The sequence below is a fragment of the Anomaloglossus baeobatrachus genome, chromosome 1 (genome assembly GCF_048569485.1).
Source record: "Anomaloglossus baeobatrachus isolate aAnoBae1 chromosome 1, aAnoBae1.hap1, whole genome shotgun sequence".
NCBI lineage: Eukaryota > Metazoa > Chordata > Amphibia > Anura > Aromobatidae > Anomaloglossus > Anomaloglossus baeobatrachus.
This window is the reverse complement of record NC_134353.1, coordinates 832,877,140-832,903,137: the sequence shown is the minus strand read 5'-3', so window position 1 is coordinate 832,903,137 and position 25,998 is coordinate 832,877,140. Positions and strand designations below refer to the sequence as shown.

The window sequence follows — 25,998 nt, the reverse complement described above, 5'->3', positions numbered from 1 at the left end:
GGTAAGGTGTCCATGACATGTTTGATTATTATTAAGGTCCCAACAAATAAACGTTGCCTGGTGATGGCTGGTTTTCGGTCATGAATTGGCCAATTTAACACTAAGTACCCTCATTTTAGAAGTATATAGCAGTCATACAGTCCAAATGTCACATATTCAATATTTGCACTCATCTTAGCGTATATGGAATATGGCTGTATTCTTCTTTGTATGGTGTACAGTCACAGCAGCTTGCACCTGTTCACACTTAGCTTTATTCCGTCAGTTGTTTTTTTTTTTGTAGGAACCTGTCAATCATCTGCTCTGTGGACTTGTAGGAGGAAGCAGTCTCAATGCTTTGTATACTTGGCGCTCTCTCAGGGCTGTGTATACAGCAGTCAGGGATACACAGACTGTAATAGTAATTGGTCTTCTCAGTGGTTAGGCTGCTGACTCTGCCATGATCTTCTAACCTACACATCCAGAGTTATATGTGGACCTCCTATATTTTTAAATACGGTAGTAGTATACGGGGTATAAAAATCAAAACCCCTCTAGTGTCGGGGTGTAAACAGATGTTGACAGATGACAGAACAGATGAGCTTCTTTTTGAGATATCTCATTTTACTTTGTTACAGAAAAAAGTGCAATTTTTTATTTTATGTATACTAAAAAATAATGGATATCTTATGGCACGTACATTGCCATTCAAATAAAAGAATCCTGGACTGGAACATATTTCTGTTTCTATGATCCCAGAATTGATCGAAGAAATGGAATTGACTTCTGGACATGTGAACGGAGCCCAGGCAGAAGCACCGTGGTATTGGCTAAAGGGCTGCATGTAAAGCGTCAGGCCTAATGGAGATGTTAATGTGCAGCTTGGGTAAAATGGTGAGAATGTGAGGGCTCGTTCACATGATCGTACTTTTGATACGAGTGCTGTCCTAAGAAAGTTTTTTTTTTGTTTTTTTCTAAGAAAAAACCCAAACTGAACACAGATGAATGTCCTTCATTGGTGCAGTACAGATGAGCTTTTTTTTCCCACTAACTGAATTTGCATGTAAAAAATATCTTGGCATTAGGTAGATTCTTCCGCACGTCGCCTGAGACTCGCTCATTCACATCTACGGGTACGCCCAAAGAATCGGATGCCGTGAGGAGTCCTGGTATAGCGGATACTTTGGGCACACACGATACCTTTTTTGATGTTATGAAGTCAGCTTTGAGCATCACAATAAACCCACAGACTTCATAAAGAGTTGGTCCTAAAGGGGGCTTTACACACAGTGACATTGCTAGCGATGGCACCCGCTCCCGTCGTTTGTGCGGTCGGGCAAATCGCTGCCCGTGGAGCACAATATCGTTAGGAGCCGTCACACGTACTTACCTGCCTATCGACGTCGCTGTGGCCGGCGAACTGTCTCCTTTCTAAGGGAGCGGTTCATGTGGCATCACAGCAGTGTCACTAAGCGGCCGCCCAATAGAAGCGGAGGGACGGAGATGAGCGGCCGTAACATCCCGCCCACCTCCTTCCTTCCTCATTGCCGGCGGCCGCAGGTAATCTGTAGTTTGTCATTCCCGACGTGTCACACAGAGCGATGTGTGCTGCCTCGGGAACGACGAGCAACCTGCGTTCTCAACAATCAACGATTTTATGAAAATAAACGACGTGTCAATGATAGACGATAAGGTGAGTATTTTCCATTGTTAACGACCGCTCATTGGTGTCACACGCAACGACGTCGCTAACGATGCCGGATGTGCGTTACGAAATCCGTGACCCCGGCGATATATCGTTAGATAAGTCGCTGTTGTAACGGGGCCTTTACAGATTTCCTCTGCATTGCCGCACTCCCCTACTAGAAAAGCTCATATTGGACTATCGGGAATGGCGAGGGGCCATCTGCCGTTGTCGTCTGATGCCGACCTCCATCTTATAAACACAGAGCCTTTAAACCTGCACAGCCGCTTCAATAGCCTCTTTGCACCTTATAATATATATAATTTATTCAAGTTTCCTTGTTAATAGCTTCACACAATGATGGTACCTGCACAAATCCGCTACAAACTGCTAGAATGCCTCCAGCAATGTCCGGAATTGATGCTTAAGCCTTTCATTTGTTGTGTGTTATCAGATGGTATCATGGCAAGCTGGACAGGATGATTGCAGAGGAGCGGCTTTACCAGGCTGGGCGGACCGGAAGCTACCTTATCAGGGAGAGTGATCGGCGGCCGGGGTCCTTTGTGCTGTCTTTTCTCAGCAAAACAAATGTTGTCACCCACTTCAGGTATGCTGTGAGACCCCATTATAACCAATAAGTAAGGCTTTATGTTGGGGGTGGTTGTGTATTGTCTGAGACTTCTTTCATGCTTTTCATTGAGAGAAGCTGGAGACCACATGGAAGGTGCTGTTCACATAGGCCATTTAGGCTCCAACTGAAAGCCAGTCACCAGATTTCTACATTTAATCTGCATACATTATTATAAGGGGTTTCCTGTTTAAGAAGACCTCTGCCTAAGTTTTTTTCTTTTCTGGGCGTTCCTCTCCCTTGGTCCAGCATGGAGTTTCCACCACTGCTCCTGGTGTTGATTGTCTGCAGCTCTGATGTCACATCTATAGCGCTGTTGCCAATCGGTGAGCCACTGACCCCAATTATTGTCTGCAGTGCTGTTGATGTTACATCAGCTCTCTAGACAACAACAGAGACCTGGAGTATTGGTGGAGACTCTACAGCGGACCTGGGAACAGTGAGTAAAGCATTTTTTTTTTTTATTTACTTTTTTTTTTTTGTTTATACATAAACTGTGGAAAGGCGTTTCCTGAACCTGGCAAACCACATGAAATAAATGTTTTAGACCTGGTGAGACTGGCATAGTACTTCGGAAATCCATGTCAGAATGTAAATATAATCAAACTAAAATGAGTCTTTATAAAATACTCCTTTTAAAAATGTGTTATATACATTGGATTGCATGCGTATGTACACCTGCCTCATCAGGTCTTTCAGATCTCTGTAATAATGTATGTAGTGTGTATTGGGACATGTAAGACCAACCAACTTTTCAGCCATGACCATATGGCCAGTGGTCTTGTAAGGGGTCCATTTTATTTTTTTCCGAGTTTCCATTGATGCTTGTATCACTATTGGCATTGTCAAAGTAGACTGCGCCCATCACAGGAGCTCATAATGCCAATGTGGGCAAAACCTAAACATTTCTGCTGTTATTTCTAATCCCTTCTCCTTCTTTCTTCCAGGATTATAGCAATGTGTGGTGACTTCTATATCGGAGGGAGACGGTTTTCTTCGCTCTCTGATCTCATAGGATACTATAGTCATGTCTCTTGTTTACTAAAAGAAGAAAAACTGCTTTTTCCTGTGGCTCCGCCAGAGGCAAGTCCATTACTTATTCTCAAAATTCAGCAGTTAAAATAGACGCTTAGGGAACCACTGATGTCAAGAGAAGCAGAGATAACTTACAGGCTGCACTCACGCTTCAGAAAATGCTGTGAGCACCTGGCCGAAGCCGGACCCCACTGAAACCAGAAGGGGGTCCCGAGACCTCCATGTCACTGAAGCCATGGTTTAGTGTGGCTGTGATTTGCTTTTTTGTCTGTGGGATTAACAGAGATTACTATTCCATTCTGTCCCATAGACTTTAAACCAGGAGTGCCCTGTGGCTTGCTGGCCCCTTGTGTGCGGCGTGCAGCTGTCTGCTCAGTTGAGTGCCACTCTCAACTGTATTTGTATGCACCGGGGGAATTATAACTAGTGATGAGAGATCGTTTCTCTTTGTCTTCCATTATGCTCGGCACTCGAGTTGAGCCCATCGGTGTCCAACCTGCTCGTTTCGAATACAGAGTACCTGAGCATGGTAGTGCTCACTCGTCACTAATTATAACCTGTTAAAGCTCCACGCCAGCTTTTTGTTTTTTGTCTGTGTACTTAAATGTTAGTGCTACTTTAAATGTAAGCCCCCTGCCCCTACTCCTATACTTGCAGTCTAGTGGCTTCGTCCTTTTTCAGCTCCGCTCCGGTCCCATGGCACTATCCCTTGACTGTAACTACTGACTGGCGAGAAGTCAGACGTTGTGTCACAAGTGCTAGTGCAATTCTGTGAGAGCCAGAAAAAGGCTCTCATAGACTTATATTGAGCTGAGGCCTCCATTGAGCTTCATGAAACACTGGAGCTGCCGGCAGGTCACAAATCACAGGAGACCGAACAGAGCTACACTGGAAAAAGATGAAGACTGCAACAGGTGAGTATAGGACAGGGCAGGGGACTTACATCTATGCACCACTCCAGTGGTGAAATAAAACAAAAACGCTGCAGTGGTGCTGTAAGGTGGCACCGAAGGGGTATCTTTGCTTTCTTTTTAATGGGAATTCAAGTCATTACTACTGTTTTTAAGTGGGTACATGGGGGGGGTTATTTCTTTCAGGGCATTATTCATTTCAAGGAAGGCACTTTTGGTATTACGTTTTAAGGGACTACTCATGGAGTTTCTACTTTATAGAGGGTGTCCCTGGCCAAGTAGTACTTGGCATAATGTAATACACTTGACATAATTATAACATTTTTCAATATTGGTGAGGACAGAACATGCTCTGTGACAAAAAAAAAGCTGCCACAAGTAGATGTAGAAACTTGGCACTCAAGATAAATGTGAATAGTGGTCTTTTATTAAGAAGAACTTTTAGGACCAGCACAAGCACAGACATTTCGGTCAAAGACCTTCATCAGTGTGCGTGCAGGGGGTCCTCGGAGGGTATAGCAACTGGCATAGTCAGGTATGACAAGCTGTCCACCACTGTCTATTTGGCAGTTGATATACCTTCTGAGAACCCCCTGCACGCACACTGATGAAGGTCTTTGACCAAAACGTCTGTGCTTGTGCTGGTCCTACAAGTTCTTCTCAATAAAAGACCACTATTCACATTTATCTTGAGTGCCAAGTTTCTACGTCTACTTGTGACAGAGCATGTTCTGTCCTCACCAATATTGAAAAATGTTAGAATTATGTCAAGTGTATTACGTTGAGAACAACTAAAAAGTTGCCCTCCTTACACTTTTCTTGGAAATATGAGAGCGACCAAGCTGAGATTTTTTGGTGAAAACTATAATCATTTGTAACTTTCCATATATTATTCCGTTATTAGCCGGTGGAAGACAGGAGAAGAGTACGGGCAATCCTTCCCTACACTAAAGTCCCAGAAACTGATGAAATCAGGTGAGTACAAATGAACAGCTCATTATTTTTTTTTTTTTTATTAGTATATTATTGATATTATTAAGCTCTTAATTTTCAATCTGAAGCCCATTTATAAGTTTAAAATTTGTGTGAGAGAAAAAAAAAACAAAACCGGCTTAGTGAAAGGGGACCCTTGTTTGTGATGGAGCAGACCCCGCTGTTTCTGGGACAGCGGTAGTCAGACTTTATAACGGTAATTGTAAATCATAGCAGGGTAACAGTGGTAGACCTGTCCTTATCATACCACAATAACCATCCTGCGACTTTCTACATTATTTTGGGAAATCTACAAGTCTCTGTTGGTCACTACTTCCACTTTTTTTTCTCCCAGTTTCCTAAAAGGAGATATGTTTATAGTCCATAATGAGTTGGAGGACGGGTGGATGTGGGTGACCAATCTTCGCACCAATGAACAAGGACTTATCGTTGTAGATTTGGTGAATGAAGTGGTAAGTGTATTTGTTTTTCCTCCTATTTACCATTCGAAACAAGAATTATAGACTGGTAGTGAGTCGGTGGAAAATAGGCTTGCTGTGTATCAGAGTCCATAATTCTGGAAATGAACAGACCCAGCTCAATATGAAAACTTATTTTCAGTGCAATGCTCCATGGGTGAAAAAAACAGTCTGGGTCTGGTATCAGCTACTTTACAGATTCAGAACTACGAATTGTTTGCGTTTTTTGGGTCTGAAGCCTATTGAAGAGGTTGTACCACATGGGACATTTCTAGAGGAGGCCTACTAGATGTTGGTCCCAACAAGTTCCCAACGTTCTGGAGAATGAGGTGTATGCACCTCTCCATACCTGACTGACTACAAGCCAACGCTTATTTCTTTTCATCCTTGTGACTGACATCTTTTGGACATCTATCATATAACCTATCAATATGCCCAAAAGATCCCAGATGGGATGAGATTGATGGGAAAACCATTCTTGTAGTTAGGAGGCTGGTACACTTTTCCTGAATATGCTGTGAAGAGCAGGGTATATGCTGTGTTTGGTAGATATTACTGTCAAACAAGAAGATTCTCAGGACCCAGGTCTGTTGTCAATACTCCGTGGCAGCCGAGCCAGGGCAGAACGAGCTTTCTCCTTAGGTAATTGAATCCTGATATCCAGGTGGGCACCTCCTATTATCACTAGGTCCCCTGCAATGTTGGGTCTTTTCTCAACTCAGATACTCAATCTCACTGTGTATGTAGATAGATTCTACTAATATTTTTTTTTCTTTCTTAGGGCAGGGAAGAGGACCCCCATGAAGGCAAGATGTAAGCATTCTTACATACGTTGGGTTTTCAGGTTGTGTTGATTACAAGCCTTTAAATTATCTGGTATTTGCTTTATGTCGGCTGTATTAATGGTAGAATATAACAAAGGTGTAATACTTCCCTTACCGTTCCCCTCCCGCTCCCATGCTATGCTTCTTTAGTACCTTGGCCAGATTAGTAACGTATGTCCTACTATTCTTGTCATCAATAATGCCAAAACCTCTATGTAAATCAGGATTGATCCAAGTCTGTTCAGAATCTGATTCGACATGGCATATGCGCATTATGTGCCGATAAGGTGATTCCAATGTGAATTGGACAATATTGTTCAAATAAGCACTATTAACAAGCAGTGGCCAATGGTTGGGCTGTATATGTATTTATGCTCTTCTGCTCTTCTTTAGATGGTTCCATGGGAAAATCAACAAACAAGAAGCCTATAACCTACTTATGACGGGTAAATATTAATTTCAATTTGGAGTCTAAAACGGAGCTTCTGAAATGCCAGACACGTGTAATAGAAAATAGCCAGATATCCCTCCGGGAAGAACCTAGCCAAGGAGTGGCTCTTTTTAAGGAGACCACCATAACCACCCTATTAAGTGGCCCTTTTAGTCAATATCCAACTCTTTGACAAGTTTAAAGATATGACAAGAGAAATATCAAGGCCAGGTATCCATCCACAGACAGCTGTTTTGGGGTATTGCCCCTCATCAGTGTGGAGTAGGATTCTGGCTAGGTGGGAGCAATGCCCAGTAGACCAGCAAGACAAAACAATCACTGATCTCTGGGAGAGCAGCCAGAGAAAACACTGTCGGCAGCCAGCAAAGACGCTCAACACAGTGCAATCCTAGGTGCATTGCCCCCTGGGAAGTATGGCTAGGTTCTTCCCAGAGGGATATCTGGCTATTTTCTATGTTGAGACTCCTAACAGAGGCTTCACAGACCTCTTTTGATTTGTATACTTCCCAGGAGGCAATGCACCTAGGATTTCACTGTGTTGAGCGCCTTTGCTTGGCTGCTGGCAGTGTTTTCTCGTGCTGGTCTCCCCGAGATCAGTGATTGTTTTGTCTTGCTCAGACACGTGTAATAGCAGATGAAACCCCAATATATCTCATTGTTTACCCCATCATGCACGCAGAAGGCCCTTGTTGGCCGTGGATACCATATGTAATAAAGCTGTCATCCCTCACGCGACAGTACTAATTATGTTTATTGTTAAATTGGTAAAAGCTTTATCTTATATAGCTTTATATTTTTTTTAACACTTTTTTGGGAACTTTAAACCTGCGATCATTTTTTTTTTTTTTTTTTTTTCCCCTTATCATTACTGGAATAACACAGTATTGCATTATATAAGTGTACATTGCCTTTATAATTCAGCTTATAACTTCAGAGGACTTCTAAGATTGTGGCAACAGGGGGCATTTAGCCGGTCTCCAACTGCCATGGTAGCCCATTGCACCGACGATTGCGTTATGTAAATGTCAATGGTTGATAGCAGAATCTGAATATGTAGCAGCATTTCATAGCAGAATCGCTGTTAACGACAGATGCCATCTATGTATTACCACCAGCATCTGGCCGGTACGGAGCAGGCACAGCTCCAGAGCCCGCTCCATACACTTGCACCGTGGACGTGATGTATGTGTATGGCAGGGTGGGCAAAGGTGTTAATAAGTTTCGGATGGTTCATTTTAAAACCCTGTCACTACAAGGGGTTTCTCGACATTTTGACTTTTGTTAGCCAGAGATAAGTTTCACCCCCTTGATGTGTACAAATAACTTACATTAGAAAATAAAAAATTGCTCTTAAAGAGGCTATCCACTACTGTAGCATTGATGGCCTATTATTAGGATAAGTCATCAATTTCTGATGGGCCAGGGTTCGACACTTAACAAAAAAAGCACTTTTTAGGCCTAAGCCACACGGCATGAAAATCGGAACGAGTGGAATGCGATAAAACATCGCATTCCACTCGGACAAATATTAGCTTATGTATCAGCACCCATGAGCGATTGGTTTTCTCGGTCCGATTAGGGCTGAGAAAATAGTCACAGCATGCTGCGGGTGCAATACGATCCTGTTTCTTATGCCTCCATTCAAGTGTATGGGGCGAGAAAAAAATCGCATTGCATTCACATTACACCGGTGTACCGCAGGTGCAGGGCGAGAATGGCAATAGCCGGCAACGGAGGAAAGAGGGAGATAAATCCCTCCCGCCCCTCCTCAGAGCCGGCCCCCCCCCGCAGCTGTGGTTCGATCGCATGATTTGACATGATCGCAGTGACATTCACATGACATTGCTCCTGCTGTGCTGCCAGCGTGAGCCGAGTCATGTGAGGATCATGGTAGTCCCCCGTGTGGCCCCGGCTTTAAACTGTAAATGTGTCTGCCTTAATATAGATATTGTTAAAGAGCAATAACTTTTTTTGGGCCACTGGGTATGTGAAGACTTGAATTTTACAGGAAGAATTGTAATTTTAGTTGATATAATTTCTGGGTTATATAAAATTTACAGAATATTTAGCACTTTATAAAATCTATTCTTTATTTGAAAAAATTAAAATCGTACCGGTCTTATTTTAATTTTTTCAAAGAAGTGAAATTGCATTTTTGGGCTCCTGGATTTACTGAAAACCTGACGATTTGACTCTGTGCCAGCGAGTAATCCAGAACTTCCATCACACAAGGGGCATATTACCCTCATGGACGTAGCATGCAGTTTGTGATCCGTTCATTTTTTTATACATAATTTTCGAGTTAGTGACTTTTTGTTCGCAATTGTTTTTTTTTTCTTTTGTTTTTTTCAATGACCAAAAATAATTTTGTTTTAGAACGGTTTTCTTGGGTGAGAGCAAAGTGACAAACAAGTGTTATAGTTGGGCACCTTATATTTGCACCAATGCCAAATTTATCTACCGTATTTTTCGCTTTATAAGACGCACTGGATTATAAGACGCACCCCAAATTTAGACATAAAAAAAGGTAAAAAAAAAGAAAAATGGGGTCCTTTCTGCAGAAAAACTTAGAGGTAAAAAAGAAACGCAGTGTGCGCACAGCATTTTTTTTTTCCATAGATTTTACTGGGGAAGGACTGCAGCAAGGTTAGGAACAAAATCCGCACCTTTTCTACCGCGAAAACCGCGGGAAAAACTGCAGTGTGCGCACAGGACCTAAAATCTGTCCATGTATTGCATTGCTTGTCTATTGCAAAACAAGATAAGCCATGTTCCTACGTAGCGCAATCCATGCTTTTTTTGTGCAGAATATTTGCTGCGTTTTATAGTTCAAGCAATGTAGATGTTTTTTTTCATGGAAACGCTTGCCCCTTCTGTTGAAAGATGCTATTGAACTGCGTTTTTGGTGCATTTTTTTTTCTATAAGGAAGTCTGGAATAACGTAACTGCTTATAATTGCGGAATTTGTGTACTAAAAACACATCAAAAAGGCTTCAGATCAAGAGCAGAAAGTGCATAAAAAGGAGTAAAGACATAGAAAAGCAGTATAAACACAATATTGCTGTGATTTTAGTGCAGACACTTAAGGGAAAAGTGTTTTCACACATGGGAACATGGCTTAATAGAGGGTTTCTGCTTCGCAATAGTGTTTTGTTTCTTTTGCATTCTCCTTTCTACATTTTTTTAGTATTTTTTTATAGTTTATTCTAATCCTGTATGAATTGTACTTTTTGATATTTCGTAGTCGGACAAATCAGCAGTTTCTTAGTGAGGCCATCGGACAATACTCCTGGAGATTATTCTTTATATTTCCGCACAAATGAAAACATCCAGCGGTTTAAGATCTGCCCGACACCGAACAATCAGTTTATGATGGGAGGTCGGTACTATTACAGGTAAAAGATTTTCGTGTTTGTATTTTGAGGTGCAAACGTTCTAGCACAATCGGAAATAACGGTGGATTTACATGAGCGGTGGTTTTAATACGTGATCAAATACTTGGAGTGGTGTGTGACGTGTGCAGTGTCCGCCATCAGGAGGCGCTAGTCAACTTTTATTTGCGCTCACTGAAAGCAGATAAGTCTGACAGTAGTGCGTGCTGCTTGTATTCAGGAGTTAACGGAATAATCACTTCTATATCAAACCCCTGGCACCAGCCCGCCCCTGTCCATACACATTCCTTCAGCATATGGATGTCATACACGCACTCTTCAGGTGCTGGTCCGTCCACTTGTGACATGGCATGTATCAGGAGCTACTCTGATGTATGGCTTGCTTCAGGACATTGGATTCTTATGTCTGATTTTTCTTGTTTAAAACAGAATCGATGATATCATAGAACACTACAGGAATGAGCAGATTGTGGAGGGCTATTTTCTGAAAGATCCCGTTCCTGTGCAGGTAATGTTACCACATTTTAGACATTTCATCTATGACATGTAGAAGTATTGAATGCCAGTTTGACTCTAGTTGGCAAACATTGTCAGGGGTTTTTTTTTTCTATCTTTATAGCTTTTATTAAGTAGAAACAATCATTTTATAGGTTTAAGGACCCGTTTTAATTATAGTTAGGAGAAATGTAATATACTTTTGCATTTTTTTTTCAAATGTTTTTTCTCCTTTTTATGAAGCCGTTGGATGGTGACGGGAGTGTGATTAACAGTCAGGCACTCTGCTCGAGTTTTGTTTGATTCCAGAGATTACTCAGAGAGAACCAGTCAGCACGATTCTGTAAAGTGAAGATACAACTGAAATGGCGCTATAAGGGCAGGTTCACACAACCAATTTCTCCACATACAAGAAAAATGGTCTTATTATTCTGATCAGACTTTGATCAGAGTGACATCAGTTTTTCTCATAGTTGGAGAGAAAAAAAAAAAGTTTCTGACCCTTCTTAATCTGTCAGTGTGTGAGAATCATACCAGCCTCAGATCCCATCCTAGTGCAGTCTGTTTTTTTTTTTCTCACAGACCCATAGACTTGCATAGTTGATTTAGATCTGTCCCCCGGATCAAAACTGGACATGGTTTTTTTCCGTTGACTCAGTCCATGGAAAACATTGAAGATGTGCACAGTCTGGGAGTGGATCATAGGTATGAATGCGATGTGTGAAAAACAGGGCTAACACTCGTGCAAGAAAATCGGTCGTGTGCACGAGCCCTAATACTGATTACATTGATACCCTTGGTGATTAAACCCACTTTGTGGTTATTTAATCACCATTTGACGTTTTCTGCTAATTAGATGTCAGTGCACAAGGGTTGGATTGTGCACTTGGTTTATTTCTCCCTGTCTGTGATTCCCTTGCCGCCCACCTACCTCTGGTCTGTGAATGACTGGCTTCCTGTGTGTGAAATGTCAGCAGTGACTTGTTAGAGCCTGCCAGAGGCAGGCAGAGGAACCGGGGAATCCCAGACGGGGAGGAGAAGACCCTGTGTACAGTCCGGCGTCTGTGCACCGAAATCTAATTAAGGCTACTTTCACACATCCGGTTTTTGCTCTGCGGCACAATACGGCGCTCTGCAGAAAAACCGCAACCGTTTTTTTTTGCCGCCGGTTGCGGTTTTTTTTTGCATAGACTTACATTAGTGCCGTATTGTGCCGCATGGGCTTGCGTTCGGTCCGGTTTTTGCCGCATGCGGCAGATTTAGCCGATGCCGCGGCCGGATGGAACGTTGCCTGCAACGGTTTTGCTCTGGCAAAAAAACCGCATCGCGCCGCATCCGGCCGCTGCGGCGCATTTTTCAATGCATGCCTATGGACGCCGGATGCGGCGCGATGCGGAAAAAACCGCATCCGTCCGCCGCATGCGGTTTCTTCCACTGCGCATGCTCAGTAGCATGCTGCAACCGGAAAAAAACGGACCGGCCGAATGTAAAAACTTATGCAAAGGATGTGGTGTTTTCGCCGCATCCGTTACATAGGTTTCACAGCCAGATTGAGCCGCACTGCTCAAACCGGATGTGTGAAAGTAGCCTAACAGAAAACTTCAAAATTGTGATTAAAGAACTACAAAGTGGATCAAAGTAATCAATATGACAGCGCCATTACAGCCAAGTCTTTTCATTACAGAATTCAGCTGACAGGTTCTCTTTAAGTGGAGGTTGAGCATGCTCTCTTCTGCTCTATTTAAGACCGCTTCTCAGAAACAGTAAGTTATCCCTCAGTCCATGCATTATCCCATGTGTAAGGGATAACCCTTTATTTTTTGCAGTCATTTTTTCAGTATTTTGGGCTCACAGGAAATCATGATGGTTCCCTTTTAGGGCTATGTGCCCACGCTGCGGAAAATGCGCGGAATTTGCCGCGGATTTTTCACGGAAATTCTGCGGATTTTTCAAACATCTGCAGCACAGCTACTCCCCAGCCATTTCTATGGCATTTGGGAACTGCTGTGCCCACGCTGCGTTTTTTTCCGCAGCGGAAATAATGCGGATTTCCCTGCGGAAAAATCAGCAGCATGGTAATTATTCCTGCTGACTTCTCCGCAGGGTCCCATATACTTACCTGCCTTGATAGAAGACAACGATGTCACTTTCTCCGTCCGGTGCACAGGAGCGCGGTCGATCCAGGTACAGGAAGGAAGAGGTGGGCGGGCCTGCACGAGCTCCGGTCATGTGACAGCCGGAGCTAGTGCAGGCCCACCCACCTTCTCCAGCACAGTGCACCAGACGCTGACAGAGTGACCCGGCTGCCGGAAAGCGAGGTGCTGCATGATGGAGGTAAGTAATATGAACGCCCCGATCACTGCAGCACTTGTTCTGCATTGAGGGTGCAGTGCCGAAGCCATGGTACTGTATCCTGAATGCAGAATGCCCGCACCATATCCGCAGGACATTTCGCTGTACATCCGTAGCATGGAAACAGACAGAAGTTGTGCTGCGGATTTCTGGGAGCACCTGCGGAATGTCCTGCGGATATAACCGCAGAACACTGTCCCCGTGGGCACATAGCTTAGCTGTATAGTTAATGTCATGACCAGTTCCAGTTGGTTTATTTTTCCCACTTCTTTCACAGCATCAGGAACAAGTGCTAAATGACCTTGTGGATGGGAAGGAAATCTACAACACAATCAGGCGAAAAACCAAGGATGCCTTTTACAAAAACATTGTGAAGAAAGGCTATCTGCTGAAGAAGAGTGAGTGTATTGGGCAGCATGGGTTTTCACAGTGCTGCAATGTGTGGCCACAACCATAGCCTAATGTGGAGGCCACATGGTGCCCCGTCTTTTTACACTCGTACAGGTTGTGGTTTATGAAATTTAGAGTGGCGTGTTCTAGATTGTGTGCAGTGCACAAAGCCATGTTCTGCTATAGACACTGGCTCTGGAGGAGAACATTGGCCCCTGTAACGGCAACTGTGTAGGGGTAGGGGTTATAGATGCCATGTATAGGGGTGCTGCCTACTCTTGGGCATCAGTCAGTGACATAAGAGCAGTCTTTTTCCTTCTGGATGATTGTATACTTTTTGCTATTCTAGGTATTGCACATGTGATGTGTAGAGTAAGCATTGTGCTGCTGTGTAATTATTTAATGTGCTGCTGGTTTGTTCTTGTTATTGCTGTCATTTAGTAGAATGGGTTTTAGATCTTCTACGTTGATCTCTTCTTATGCTTAATTTATAAAAAAAAAAAACAGCACAGATAGGAGCTGGTGGTGTTACTCATAGAAACAATCTCATTCCTACTTCTATTCTCTCAGTAGTGCTGAAAATGAAAACTGTGATTATTACCGCCATATTAATGGTTCTATGATCTCCAAGACACATGTCTGACAACAAGTGCCAGTGACATAATTAACTGCTAATGTGTCAGAAAGGTGCCAAATACAGATTCAATGTGATTCCCTATTCCTTCTCAGGATCTGTGAGGGTCCAGGGGGTCCTCGGCAATCAATAGGTCATCCCCTGTACTATACAATGTCTGCTCCCCTTTGCTCCTGTTGAATTCACTTTCCTGGTATATATCTCTGCTTGCTGTGACTTATGCTATGTCATCCTTACATTATGTGTAATACTCACTGATGTATGACTGTATCTTCTGCTTTGTAAATCTTATCTGATTGAAGGTGTGAATGTGTGTAGACTAGAGTCCAGGCGGGTGTCAAATGTTCTGTTTCCTTTGATTCCTTAATCATTCCCTGATGTAATCACCTTTTATTAATTTTCCCTTAACAAGCTGACTTCCCACAATCCCCTTCACCTACTCCTCTAGGTTGCTCTATATATCTGGGGCTTTCTTAAGGGGTATACGCGTGTGTGGTGCCTGCATTCATGTGCCATCTTATGCTAAGTGCTGGGCAGTTATTTCAATGGCAGTTAGTCAGGGCAGGAGGCAGGTAAACTACTCTTTGACACTCTGTTCCCACCATGACTATTATTCCTATCTCCATCATTCTATGTGCCTTTAGGCTATGTGCCCACGGGACCTTGTTTCTGAGAATTTTGCCGTGGAAAACCTGTGGATTTTTCTGGATTTTCCAGGTAAATCCGCAGGTTTTAGCATGTACAGTCACTCCCCATGTTATCCTATGGGACATGGGGAGTGCTGTGTCCACGCTGCGGAAAGTGCATCTGCCGACCATGCTGCGGATGTAGGCATCAGCATGTATAATTGCATGTCAATTATTCATGCGGAGTTACCTGCGGATGTCCCGGCCCTCCGCTATGGAGATAAGAGGCTGGGACGTCCGCAGGTAAGCCGCATGAATCTCCGCATGTTTCCCGCAGCTATTCCGCTGTAATCTAGCAGCTAAAAATAGCTGCGGACGCCGGCGGGCAGCTGCGGGAAACATCCGCAGGTACGAGCGCCCGTGGGCACATAGCCTTGCTGTCCACTTTCACCGCCCCGTCCCCCCTCCATCACCACTCATCCACATCAGTCCCTCTCTCCTCTTCTCTCCTCTCCTATGTACAGCTCCCAGGCTCTCTTCACCTATCTGATTAATCTCAATCCATCATGCTCCAATGTCTTACACAAAAAGACATGCCACAAGTCCAAAAACCATCTGATCTTTCTCCTTCTACTCCTACTTCTTTCAGGTGATATCTCACCTAATCCCAGTCCACCCCATGCTAACTTTACCTCCTCTCCCACCTCCCATAGAAACACTGCTAACCTTATTAACATTAGTTGTACACCCTCACTTCCCTCTTTTAATTGTGCTCTCTGGAATCCACGGTCTGTATGTAACAAGCTTCCCTACATCCACAACCTCTTCCTCAATAACTCTCTTAACCTACTAGCCCTCACTGAAACCTGGATTCAGGATTCTGACACTGCTTCCCCTGCTGCAATTTCTCAGGGTGGTTTACACTTTACCCATTCACCAAGACTTGGAAACAGACATGGTGGTGGAGTTGGTTTACTCCTGTCCCCACAATGCACTTTCCAGGTCAACCCCCAGCTCAATCACTCTCATTCCCATCCTTTGAGGTCCACACCATCAGGATCTTCCATCCCCTCTCCCTCAGAGTAGCTGTCATATACCGTCCACCAGGCTCACCCACCCAGTTCCTTGACCACTTTTCAGCCTGACTGCCGCACTCCATTGCCAACCCTCATCCTAGGAGACTTCAACATCCCCATGAACAGCCCCTCCTCCCCATCTGCATCCCAGCTTCTATCTCTAACCACCTCCCTTGGCCTCTCACAGCTCTCATCCATTGAGACACATGAAGATGGTAACACCCTTGACCTTGTCTTTTTCCGCTTCTGCTCAATCTCTCACTTTGACAACTCACCTCTTCCCCTCTCTGACCACAACATCCTCTCCTTCAAGCTCACAAACCCTCGTCCGCCCCAGCATACTCCCACCTATCACACATTCAGAAACCTACAGGCCATTGACTCTCAGACCCTTACAGACTCTCTACACTTATCACTGTCCCCTATCTCCTCACTTTCCTGTCCTAATCTGGCTGTAAAGCACTACAATGACACACTCAGAAGCACCGTGGACCAAGTCGCACCCCTCACCCTCAGAACCTCCAAACACCGAGTAAAACAGCCTTGGCTCACATCACAAACTCGATTTCTCCAGCGATGCTCTAGGAGTGCTGAACGCCTATGGATGAAAACCCGCACACCAGTAAACTTCATCCACTACAAGTTCATGTTAAGGCTATGTGCACACGCTGCGTTTTTTTGACGCTGCGTTTTTGTGCGTTTTTTGCCGCTAAAAACGCACAAACACACCCGCGGCATAAAAACGCGGCAAAAAACGCATGCGTTTTTACCGCGATTTGGTGCGTTTTTGGCTGCGTTTTGCTGCGTTTTTGATCTCTGCGTTTTTCCAATGCATTGCATGGGGGGAAACGCAGAAAAACGCAGGAAAGAATTGACGTGCATTTTTTTTTTTTTTAAGTTCAAAAACGCAACTTAAAAAAAAGTTGTGTGCTGGGGAAGCAAAGTCATGCAGTTTTGAGGCCAAAAACGCACCCGAAAAACGCACTGTGTGAACTTACCCTAAGGACATACAACTCTTCCCTTCACCTCGCCAAACAGACCTACTTCACCACCCTTATCTCCTCACTATCCAACAATCCAAAAAAGCTCTTTGACACCTTTCACTCCCTCCTCAGTCCCAAAGCACAGACCCCTATCACAGACCTTCATGCTGATGACCTGGCCTCGTATTTCACAGAGAAAATAGAAAACATCTGCCGAGAGATCAGCTCACAACAACCAAGCTTTGTGAATCCCATCCCTCCCCACATCCCATCCAGCTCATTTTCCACATTTGACCCAGTCACAGAGGAGGAAGTCTCCAGGCTCCTCTCTTCTTCTCGTCCTACCACTTGCCGTACTGATCCCTTTCCTTCACACCTCCAGTACCTATCTCCGGTTGTCACTACTCACCTAACTAAAATCTTCAATCTCTCTCTCTTCTGGTATCTTCCCTTCCTCCCTCAAACACTCTATCATTACTCAATTATTAAAAAAAACCTTTTCTTGATCCGTCCTGCACAAGCAACTATAGACCAGTCTCCAATCTCCCCTTCATCTCTAAACTCTTGGAGCGCCTGGTCTACTCTCGCCTCACCCGCTACCTCTCCTGTCACTCTCTTCTAGATCCTTTACAGTCTGGCTTCCGCCCTTTACACTCAACAGAAACTGCCCTTGTCAAAGTGACCTATTGACAGCAAAATGTAACGGTGACCACTCTCTGCTTATTCTTCTTGACCTTTCTCCCGCCTTTGACACTGTTGACCACCATCTCCTTCTCTCTATGCTCCATTCTATCTGCCTAAAGGACACTGTGCTTTCCTGGTTCTCTTCCTATCTTTCTAGCCGCTCATTCAGTGTATCATTTGCTGGCTCCACATCTTCTCCTCTTCCTCTCACTGTTTGGGTCCCTCAAGGCTCAGTCCTTGGCCCTCTTCTTTTCTCCCTCTACACTGCCCCAATTGGAATGACCATCAGCAGATTTGGCTTCCAGTACCATGTTTATGCTGATGACACACAGCTATACACCTCATCCCCTGAGCTCACCCCCGCTGTACTACAGAACACAAGTGACTGCCTGACTGCAGTTTGCAACATCATGTCTGCTCTCTATCTGAAACTTAACCTTTCCAAAACTGAACTTCTGCTTTTCCCTCCATCTCCCAACCTTCCTAAACCTGACATCTCCCTCTCTGTGTGTGGCACAACGATAACTCCTAGGCAGCAGGCTCGCTGTCTGGGGGTTATACTTGACACTGATCTCTCCTTCACCTCCCACATACAATCTCTTGCCTGCTCCTGCCGCTTGCACCTCAAGAACATCTCTAGAATCCGCCCCTTTCTCACAATGGAAATGACAAAAACCCTCACCGTGGCCCTGATCCACTCTCGCCTTGACTACTGTAACTCTCTATTAATTGGTCTCCCCCTAACTAGACTCTCTCCTCTACAGTCCATCCTTAATGCAGCAGCCAGGGTCACCTATCTGGCTAACCGCTACTCAGATGCCTCTGCTTTGTGCCAGTCATTGCACTGGCTGCCCATATATCACAGGATCCAATTCAAATTGCTTGTTCTCACCCACAAAGCTCTCCACAGTGCGGCACCCCCCTACATCTCCACCCTCCTCTCTGTCTATCACCCCACCCGTTCTCTACGCTCTGCAAATGACTTTTGACTAACATCCACACTAATTCGAACCTCCCACTCCCGAATCCAAGACTTCTTCCGAGCTGCACCAAACCTCTGGAACGCTCTACCCCAAGAAGTTAGGACAAATCACAACTTACTCAGTTTCAGACGCTCCCTAAAAATGCATCTTTTTAGGGCGGCCTATCACACTCCCTAGCCAAACTAATTTCACCTAATCCCTCCACAACTTCTCAGAAAATAACCCCACATCAAACTCCATGGCACCCAAATGCATCTCAAGGCTCTGTCCAACTGGTCCAGGAAGCCATTATCTATCCCCCATTTCCTTGAGATGGCTGGATTGTCATTGTAAATAAACACTTGTAGCTTGCCCCTCCCCCCCTCTCATTGTAGATTGTAAGCTCTCACGAGCAGGGTTGCCTTTTTTCCCTTTAAATATTGTATCTTCTATAACTGTTACTTGTTTGTATATGATCCTACTGAATTGTAAAGCGCTGCGGAATATGTTGGCGCTATAGAAATAAAGATTATTATTATAGGTCACCCTGTACATGCCCTATAGATGTAATGAAAATACACTGGTGCCTCCATAATTTTGCACACCGCATAAAACGGGCACCAGTAAACTACTTTATAACACTATATAAATTAATAGAATCTTTGCGCTGGGTTACAGCAAGACCCGGGACAATAACAGACCTGGGGTGAGTAGGACAAGGGTTCCTGTTCTGTCTGCATACAGTCCCACAATATTTATAATGAACCGGATTCATCAGCTTTTAGGCCAGAACTCTTTGAAAAGTCACAAAATTTCGGCACAACTTGAAGTTGTGCTAAAATTTAGCGACTTTTGGCTTTCTCACACTGTTTTTGCCCAGCTCCCATAAAGTGCGCAGAACTGGGGCGTTACAAGCGGCAGCGGCCGTTCACTATGCCTCAAATATTACTGCATTTCCCAACTAAGATTAGTGGCAATACACATACTGAGGGTCATTCAGGAAGAGGCGTGCAGCTCTTCATGAATCAGAAGTGTCCGGCTCCAACTCAGTCTCTCACTGGTCTTGATGAATCGCAGTTAGCCAAAAATGAATATCCTCTGTGAATGGGAAGCTGTGCTCCAACCACTGTTAAACGACAAACTAGAAAGTTGGTGGGATCTCCTCGCCAGAGCGTGGCTTCCCAAAAATCGAGGATACAGTGGAACCTCGATTAAGGAGAACAATCCGTTCTGGGAGTGTGCTTGTAAACCAAGTTACTCGTCTAACAAAGCAAAATTTCCCATAGGAAATCATCGGAATGCAGACAATTTGTTCCACAACTTGTTCAATGTCTCATTTCACACATGCGCACACACACATTATGCTCACCTTATCTTCTGTTCCATCGCCAGCCTCCTGGTTCTTGCAGTTCGCCGGTACAGGAATGGTATCAGGTTGCAATGGTTACCAATCTGGGACTTCCGCTGCCAGAGTTCTGACGTTAAAGGCAGGAGCCGCTTGCCTCTGATTGGTCAGTGGGCTGCCTTTGAGTAGCGGCTGACAGTGGAAGTTCCTCCCTCGTCACGATAGTTACCTGATACAAATCCTGTAGCGGCGAACTACAAGAGCCGGGAGGCCGGCGAGGGAACGGAAGATAAGGTGAGCATAATATGTGTGTGTTTGTGCGGACTGCAAGAGCGGGTTAGAGCGCAGTGAATGTATGGAACCGGAAGTGTGTGCTCGTACTGCAAAGCTTGCTCGTAAACGGAGTTACAAATTTACATCAAGCTTTGCTCGTAAAGTGAAATACTCGCTAACTGGGTTACTCGTAAACCAAGATTCCACTGTACTCAACTTTGGCTCATCGTGATCCAAGTATACTGGGATTCTCAAACCTAATCGGATTCAATTGGAGTCTTAGGCTATGTTCACACAGGGCGTTTTTGCAGCGTTTTTTTGGTTTTTTTTTAGCAGCAATATTGCTTTGGTTTTATTCAAATCCATGCTTATGAAACGCTCCTTTTTTACAGTCCCAGCAAAGTCTGAGAATTCTGAAATCTCAAGCACACACACAAACACCTGCAGATTGTTTTCCTGACTGTTTTGTGAAATACCTGCATTTTTGGTCAGGTTTTCAAAGAATGAGCATCTCAATTCTTTGTAGCGTTTTTGCAACGGTTTTGCATTGAAACAACACACTTTGTAGAAAAAAACGCCACCAAGAAACGCACCAAATCCGCAGATGACTCCCAGGAGACATCCTGCCACAAGATCAGGTTTAGGTCAGGAAAAAAAAAATCACTGCAAAAGCGCCCCATGTGAACATAGGCATAGTATCTGTATACTTGTAGAGGTAGCCAGACGATCTGTTCATTGTTGGGCCATAGACAGATTATTTAGGATGGTTGCTTGTCCTACTCATCCCTATGGCTGTTATTGTCCCTGTTCTTGCGGGTCCCCAGCACAATATCTATAATAATTTATATAGTGATATCCATAGTCGTCTTTTGGGAAAGAATGGGGACTTTGACATGTGCTCATTACCAAGCCCCATACCAGGCAATCCCGGCATCAGGTAGAGAGGGATCTGAGAGCTTGTGTGTGACCAGTACAATCAACAGCTAGACGACCATGCTCGGAGAATACCACTACTCGTTTCCTTATGTGTTTTTTCTTTGCAGGTAAAGGCAAACGGTGGAAGAACTTGTATTTTATCTTAGAGGGTAATGATGCCCAGCTTATTTTTTTTGAAAGTGAAAAGCGTGCAACAAAGCCCAAAGGATTAATTGATTTGAGTGTGTGTTCTGTCTATGTCGTCCATGACAGTCTGTTTGGCAGGTGAGCGCTTCCAACCAAATGTGTTTTATGTTTCGGTGTTTTTATCCTACTCCTGAGTCTTAGTTGGGTCCAATTTTTTCTCCTGATTTTTTTTTCTTCATTCCCATTAGAGCTGCCTTAACAGAATAATTGTAGTTTCTGGCTTCAGGAAATCTGTTATGATCTACACCCATTACCCAGAAACACAAGACTCATAAGGCATAATGCTACTGCACACTACGAGCTTTTTGTAGACCTAATATGGCCTTACTAGACTTCTGTCTGATGCCAGTTTCACCCAGTATTCATGGCATGTTTCACAAGCTGCCATATTACTGAAGGAGTGTAAGAAAGCACCATTAGGGAACACAGCGTATCCCCTTGCAGTACTGGGGCCATCAACTTTTTGTCTTTTTTTTTTTTTTTTTTTTTTAACCTTTTTCCTATATTTGAGATCCTTTATTTTGCAGATACTCATTTACAGAAAATATTAATTGGGAATCAGATGTTTAGCAGTCACTTAAAGGGAACCTGTCAGGTACAATATGTACACAGAGCCACGGCAGTTCTGAATGCATATTGCTACTCCCTGCCTAACTGTCCCTGCATCTGGTAGCATAGAGTTCTTTAGAAAAAGGATTTCCAAAGATCCTTTATATGGTAATGAGGCCAGCGACTAGTCACTAGGGCCTTCGTTCCTGCGCTCATTCCACACTCTTAGCAAGCCCCTGTGGGCGTGCTAACATGCTATTCAATGCCCATTGCCTAACGTCATCAGCGGTGATGCGCTTAACTGTGTCCATTGTCACTGCATCAGATGCCGGGCAGTACGCATGATCAGAAGTCCCCTGCATTTCCAGCTATGCGTACTACACCTCTCTGAAGCCAGGACGCATACACCCATCTTCATACTGCGCATGACCGGAAGTGTGACTTCTGATCATGTGCACTGCCCGGTGTCTGATGCGGTGACAACGGACACAGGTATGCGTATCTCCCCATAGTGATGTTTTTTTAGGTTTTTTGCACCCAGTTCAGACTTAGAATGGAGTTCCAAACGTTATTCCTTATTTGTTAGTAGTTTTTCGTTTGTGAACCCTCCCCAACCACACCTATTGCCAATCCATATCATACGCATAAATAGCCTGGGTCTCAGCTTCCCATACACGGTAAGTTTTTTAACTGCATGAGAGGACACACACAAGCTAGGGACCCCAACGTAGAGAAATACTTTGGCGTAGTGTTGGGGCTCTATTGCATTGATCAATTCAGTAGCTAATTTTCTCTTGATTCATATGTTCATGGCAGTAATGCAGATTCCATTTTTCACATTTCATTCTTACATATGGCTATTGGATTTTTCAAGTCAGTATTCACACAGCAGTTTCTGCTATTCCATGTATTCCCCTTACATAGTCACTGGTGTGCATACCTTATCTCCCCATACAGGTATGCGTGTCACCGCTGATGATGCTGGGCAATGGACATTGAATAGCATGTTGGCACTCCCCTGGAGGCGTACTAACATGCTAAGAGGGTGGAATGAGCGCAGGAACTAACACCCATAGACCTAGTCCCTGTGCTTATTAGCATATTATAAAGCATCTTTGGATACTTTTTCTAAAGTTCTCTTTATGTATGCTACTGAATGCTGGGACTGATAGGCAGGAATTAGTAATATGTAACGAGGACTCGTGGTTCTTGGTGTATATTTCAGCTCACAGATTCCCTTTAAGCTGAGCAATCATGTCCCCAACATATATAATAACACAAAATAAAGGGACCGTCTGCACCATTTCGATAGTTTTTTTTTAATACAAATGGATCAAATCTACACAATAAAACTTTCTGCAGCAAAGCGGAGCATTAGAATATGCCACCGGTAGGACGGGGGTTTGTCTTGCAGTTCACTCTGAGAACCCATTTCAGTTTTGTTAATATGTCCCTTTTGTTGCATATTTCTCTGCTGTCCACATTTTTCCTGAAACCTCTTCCATCCGTGACTGTGTGTTTTCACTTTGGATGCCATGTGTCCCCCTTATAGAGGTATCGGAGGGGAAGGGAGCGTCTCTGATCCGGACGTGGAATTCTGTTTTTCTTGCAGTTTTGCGGTCATTAATAGTAGATGGTTGTGCAAAGTACACAACCTATATATGTCTGTTTGTAAATTGCTTTTTGTTCGTCAAAAAGGATTGTGTTTTCCATACAGCCGACAATGGTATAAACTATCAATGGGAGTTGACTGTACAATCACAAGATTTTGTTGCCCATATTACAAGCACAAGTCCCAACCACGGTTTTGTATTTTAAAGGGGCTCTGTCAGCACAGGATGAATGTTTGTACCAAGTACGGGTGCTTGGTGCATCATGGCGGCCAAACACTTAAGTGCTCATTCTCACCTGCTTATTTTCCATCTATGTCCACCTCCATAAAGGCAGAAGTGCCAATCCAAGAAGAGGTGGGGGAGGAGGTACAGGGAAAATAAGTAGGTGGGAAGGTGCACTTAAGTGTTTGGCCTCCATGATGCACCGAGAGCCTGTACTTGGTGTGAACAGTCACAGAACCCTTTAATGTAACAGTAATATAAGGATCTCTGATGTCGCTTGGTAAGAACAATAGTGTCTCAATCAGGCCAGGACTTGAAGTTGTAATATGGATAATAAAATATGACTATTAAAGCACCAAATACTCGCCTTGCCAATCCCTACCACTACAATCCCTGCCATGTGGTGGCTGCGGCTGATCACTTGCTGTATGGCTGATTTCAGTGGTCTAGACAATAGACAAAGCAGTGCTAAGACCAATACTGGAGAGTTGCCAGAAATTGGTAAAGTGAATATTATTTTTTATATTTTCTCTTCTAGTCATCCGTTTGTGTTTAGCAAAAAAATGTCTGCTGAAAACTTTTTTTTTTCTTAAGTAATCCCCAATTACAAAAAAGGTCATGTTTTTCTTCCAGGCCAAACTGTTTCCAGATTGTAGTTCAGCACTTTAGTGAGGAGCATTATATTTTCTACTTTGCTGGTGAGACTCCCGAACAAGCAGAGGTAACTAGAAGTAATAACGTGTGGTTATGATTCGGGGATTATGGTAATGATGTGGTCAGTATCTGGCTTCCCGATCCTGCTGGGGCTTCAGATTCCTAAAACCAGTGTGCTGAGCTCTACAGTTAACATGTTCATTCCCAAATGCTCGCGCATGTCTGTCTCATATAACCAGAAATCGCCTCTTTCTCTTCATGCACACGTGTAGTGAATGTTTGGTGCACAAGGTGTCAGCCCACCCCACACGTTGGCTGTGAGCCCACCCCACACGTTGGCTGTGAGCCCACCCCACACGTTGGCTGTGAGCCCACCCCACACGTTGGCTGTGAGCCCACCCCACACGTTGGCTGTGAGCCCACCCCACACGTTGGCTGTGAGCCCACCCCACACGTTGGCTGTGAGCCCACCCCACACGTTGGCTGTGAGCCCACCCCACACATTAGATGGCTGTGACATCGTTGGCAGAGTGCCGCGAGAGCTGTCAACAGACATTTCTAGTGGCAGCTTATTGCCGATAAACAACACCATTTGCAATCCAAAATAGCATGTGCCAGGTCAATATTTGCCTTGGCAATAAAGTGTCTGGGGTTCTCCTACACATTAGACTGTCTGCCGAACTCGTTGATATTGTTGGGTTTGGCTGACATTTGTCTATTGTATTGGGGACTTTAGGATCTCACAAGATCCTTTTATTAGGGAAAGGAAAAATCTCATGACTAGATCAAAATCCGAGGCTCTTCTAAATGGTGGACCTTACAACGATGCTTTATTATTACATAACGTGCCTCCATATGTCGCCTGTACAATGGAGACCTCTACTCGCTGCAGATGTCAGGATTTCTAGCTGCTGCTCACACCATGGGCTGTCCACAATCCCAACCAGTCACCGTAAGAAATATATTACATCGGTGTTGGGATTAGGCGGTTTCTGTTCTGTAATGTAGAGTTGTATCTGATCACGTGTAATCTGCACGAATTCATGCAACATGACTTTACTATGAGTACGGATCTGCTTACAATCTGATCTGTTTTCTACATATTTTATTAGGATTGGATGAAAAGTCTTCAGACATTTTGCAGTCTACGGAAAACAACGCAAGCCTCATCTAATAAACGGCTCAGGCAGGTCTGTGTCTGTACTTAGTATTGTCTTAAATATATATTGCTTACTGCATACTTACTCTAATTTCTCATGAGCGGCATATTAGAATAAAAAACTAAAATTGTATAATTTTTACTGTGGACCGAGCACATGGACAGCAGTACCATTACTTCTATGTGTTAAACATGCTGACGGGTTCCTTTTAAGAGAACCTGTCAGGTGCAATATGTACACAGAACCACGAGCACTTCTGGGTGTATATTGCTAATCTCTGCCTAACTGTCCCTGTATCTAGTAGCATAGATAAAGAGTTCTTTAGAAAAAAATATTTGTAAAGATCCATATAAATAAGCTAATGAGCGCAGGGACTAGTCGTAAGGGTGAGATTTCCCTGGCTAGTCGGCCCCTTGGCATGTTAGTATGCCCTTGTAGGCGTTGCGACATGCTAGTGAATGCGCCGCATCAGAGGCATGATCGCTCTCACTTCTCTGCTGCCA

The 25,998-nt window shown here is 44.0% G+C and overlaps 1 protein-coding gene across 3 annotated transcripts in view; it reads left to right on the top strand.

Annotated features, from left to right (window-relative positions):
- Positions 1 to 25,998, top strand: part of RASA1 (RAS p21 protein activator 1) — a 148,167-nt gene that overhangs the window by 47,010 nt on the left and 75,159 nt on the right. For all 3 annotated transcript variants that reach the window (XM_075325129.1, XM_075325128.1, XM_075325127.1), the window contains exons 2-13: positions 2,118 to 2,270; positions 3,239 to 3,374; positions 5,142 to 5,212; positions 5,565 to 5,682; positions 6,470 to 6,501; positions 6,906 to 6,958; positions 10,208 to 10,358; positions 10,785 to 10,863; positions 13,480 to 13,600; positions 21,219 to 21,375; positions 24,315 to 24,402; positions 25,448 to 25,525. In XM_075325129.1, coding sequence (XP_075181244.1) covers positions 2,118 to 2,270; positions 3,239 to 3,374; positions 5,142 to 5,212; positions 5,565 to 5,682; positions 6,470 to 6,501; positions 6,906 to 6,958; positions 10,208 to 10,358; positions 10,785 to 10,863; positions 13,480 to 13,600; positions 21,219 to 21,375; positions 24,315 to 24,402; positions 25,448 to 25,525 — 1,237 coding nt within the window. The remainder of the gene's footprint in view (positions 1 to 2,117; positions 2,271 to 3,238; positions 3,375 to 5,141; positions 5,213 to 5,564; positions 5,683 to 6,469; positions 6,502 to 6,905; positions 6,959 to 10,207; positions 10,359 to 10,784; positions 10,864 to 13,479; positions 13,601 to 21,218; positions 21,376 to 24,314; positions 24,403 to 25,447; positions 25,526 to 25,998) is intronic.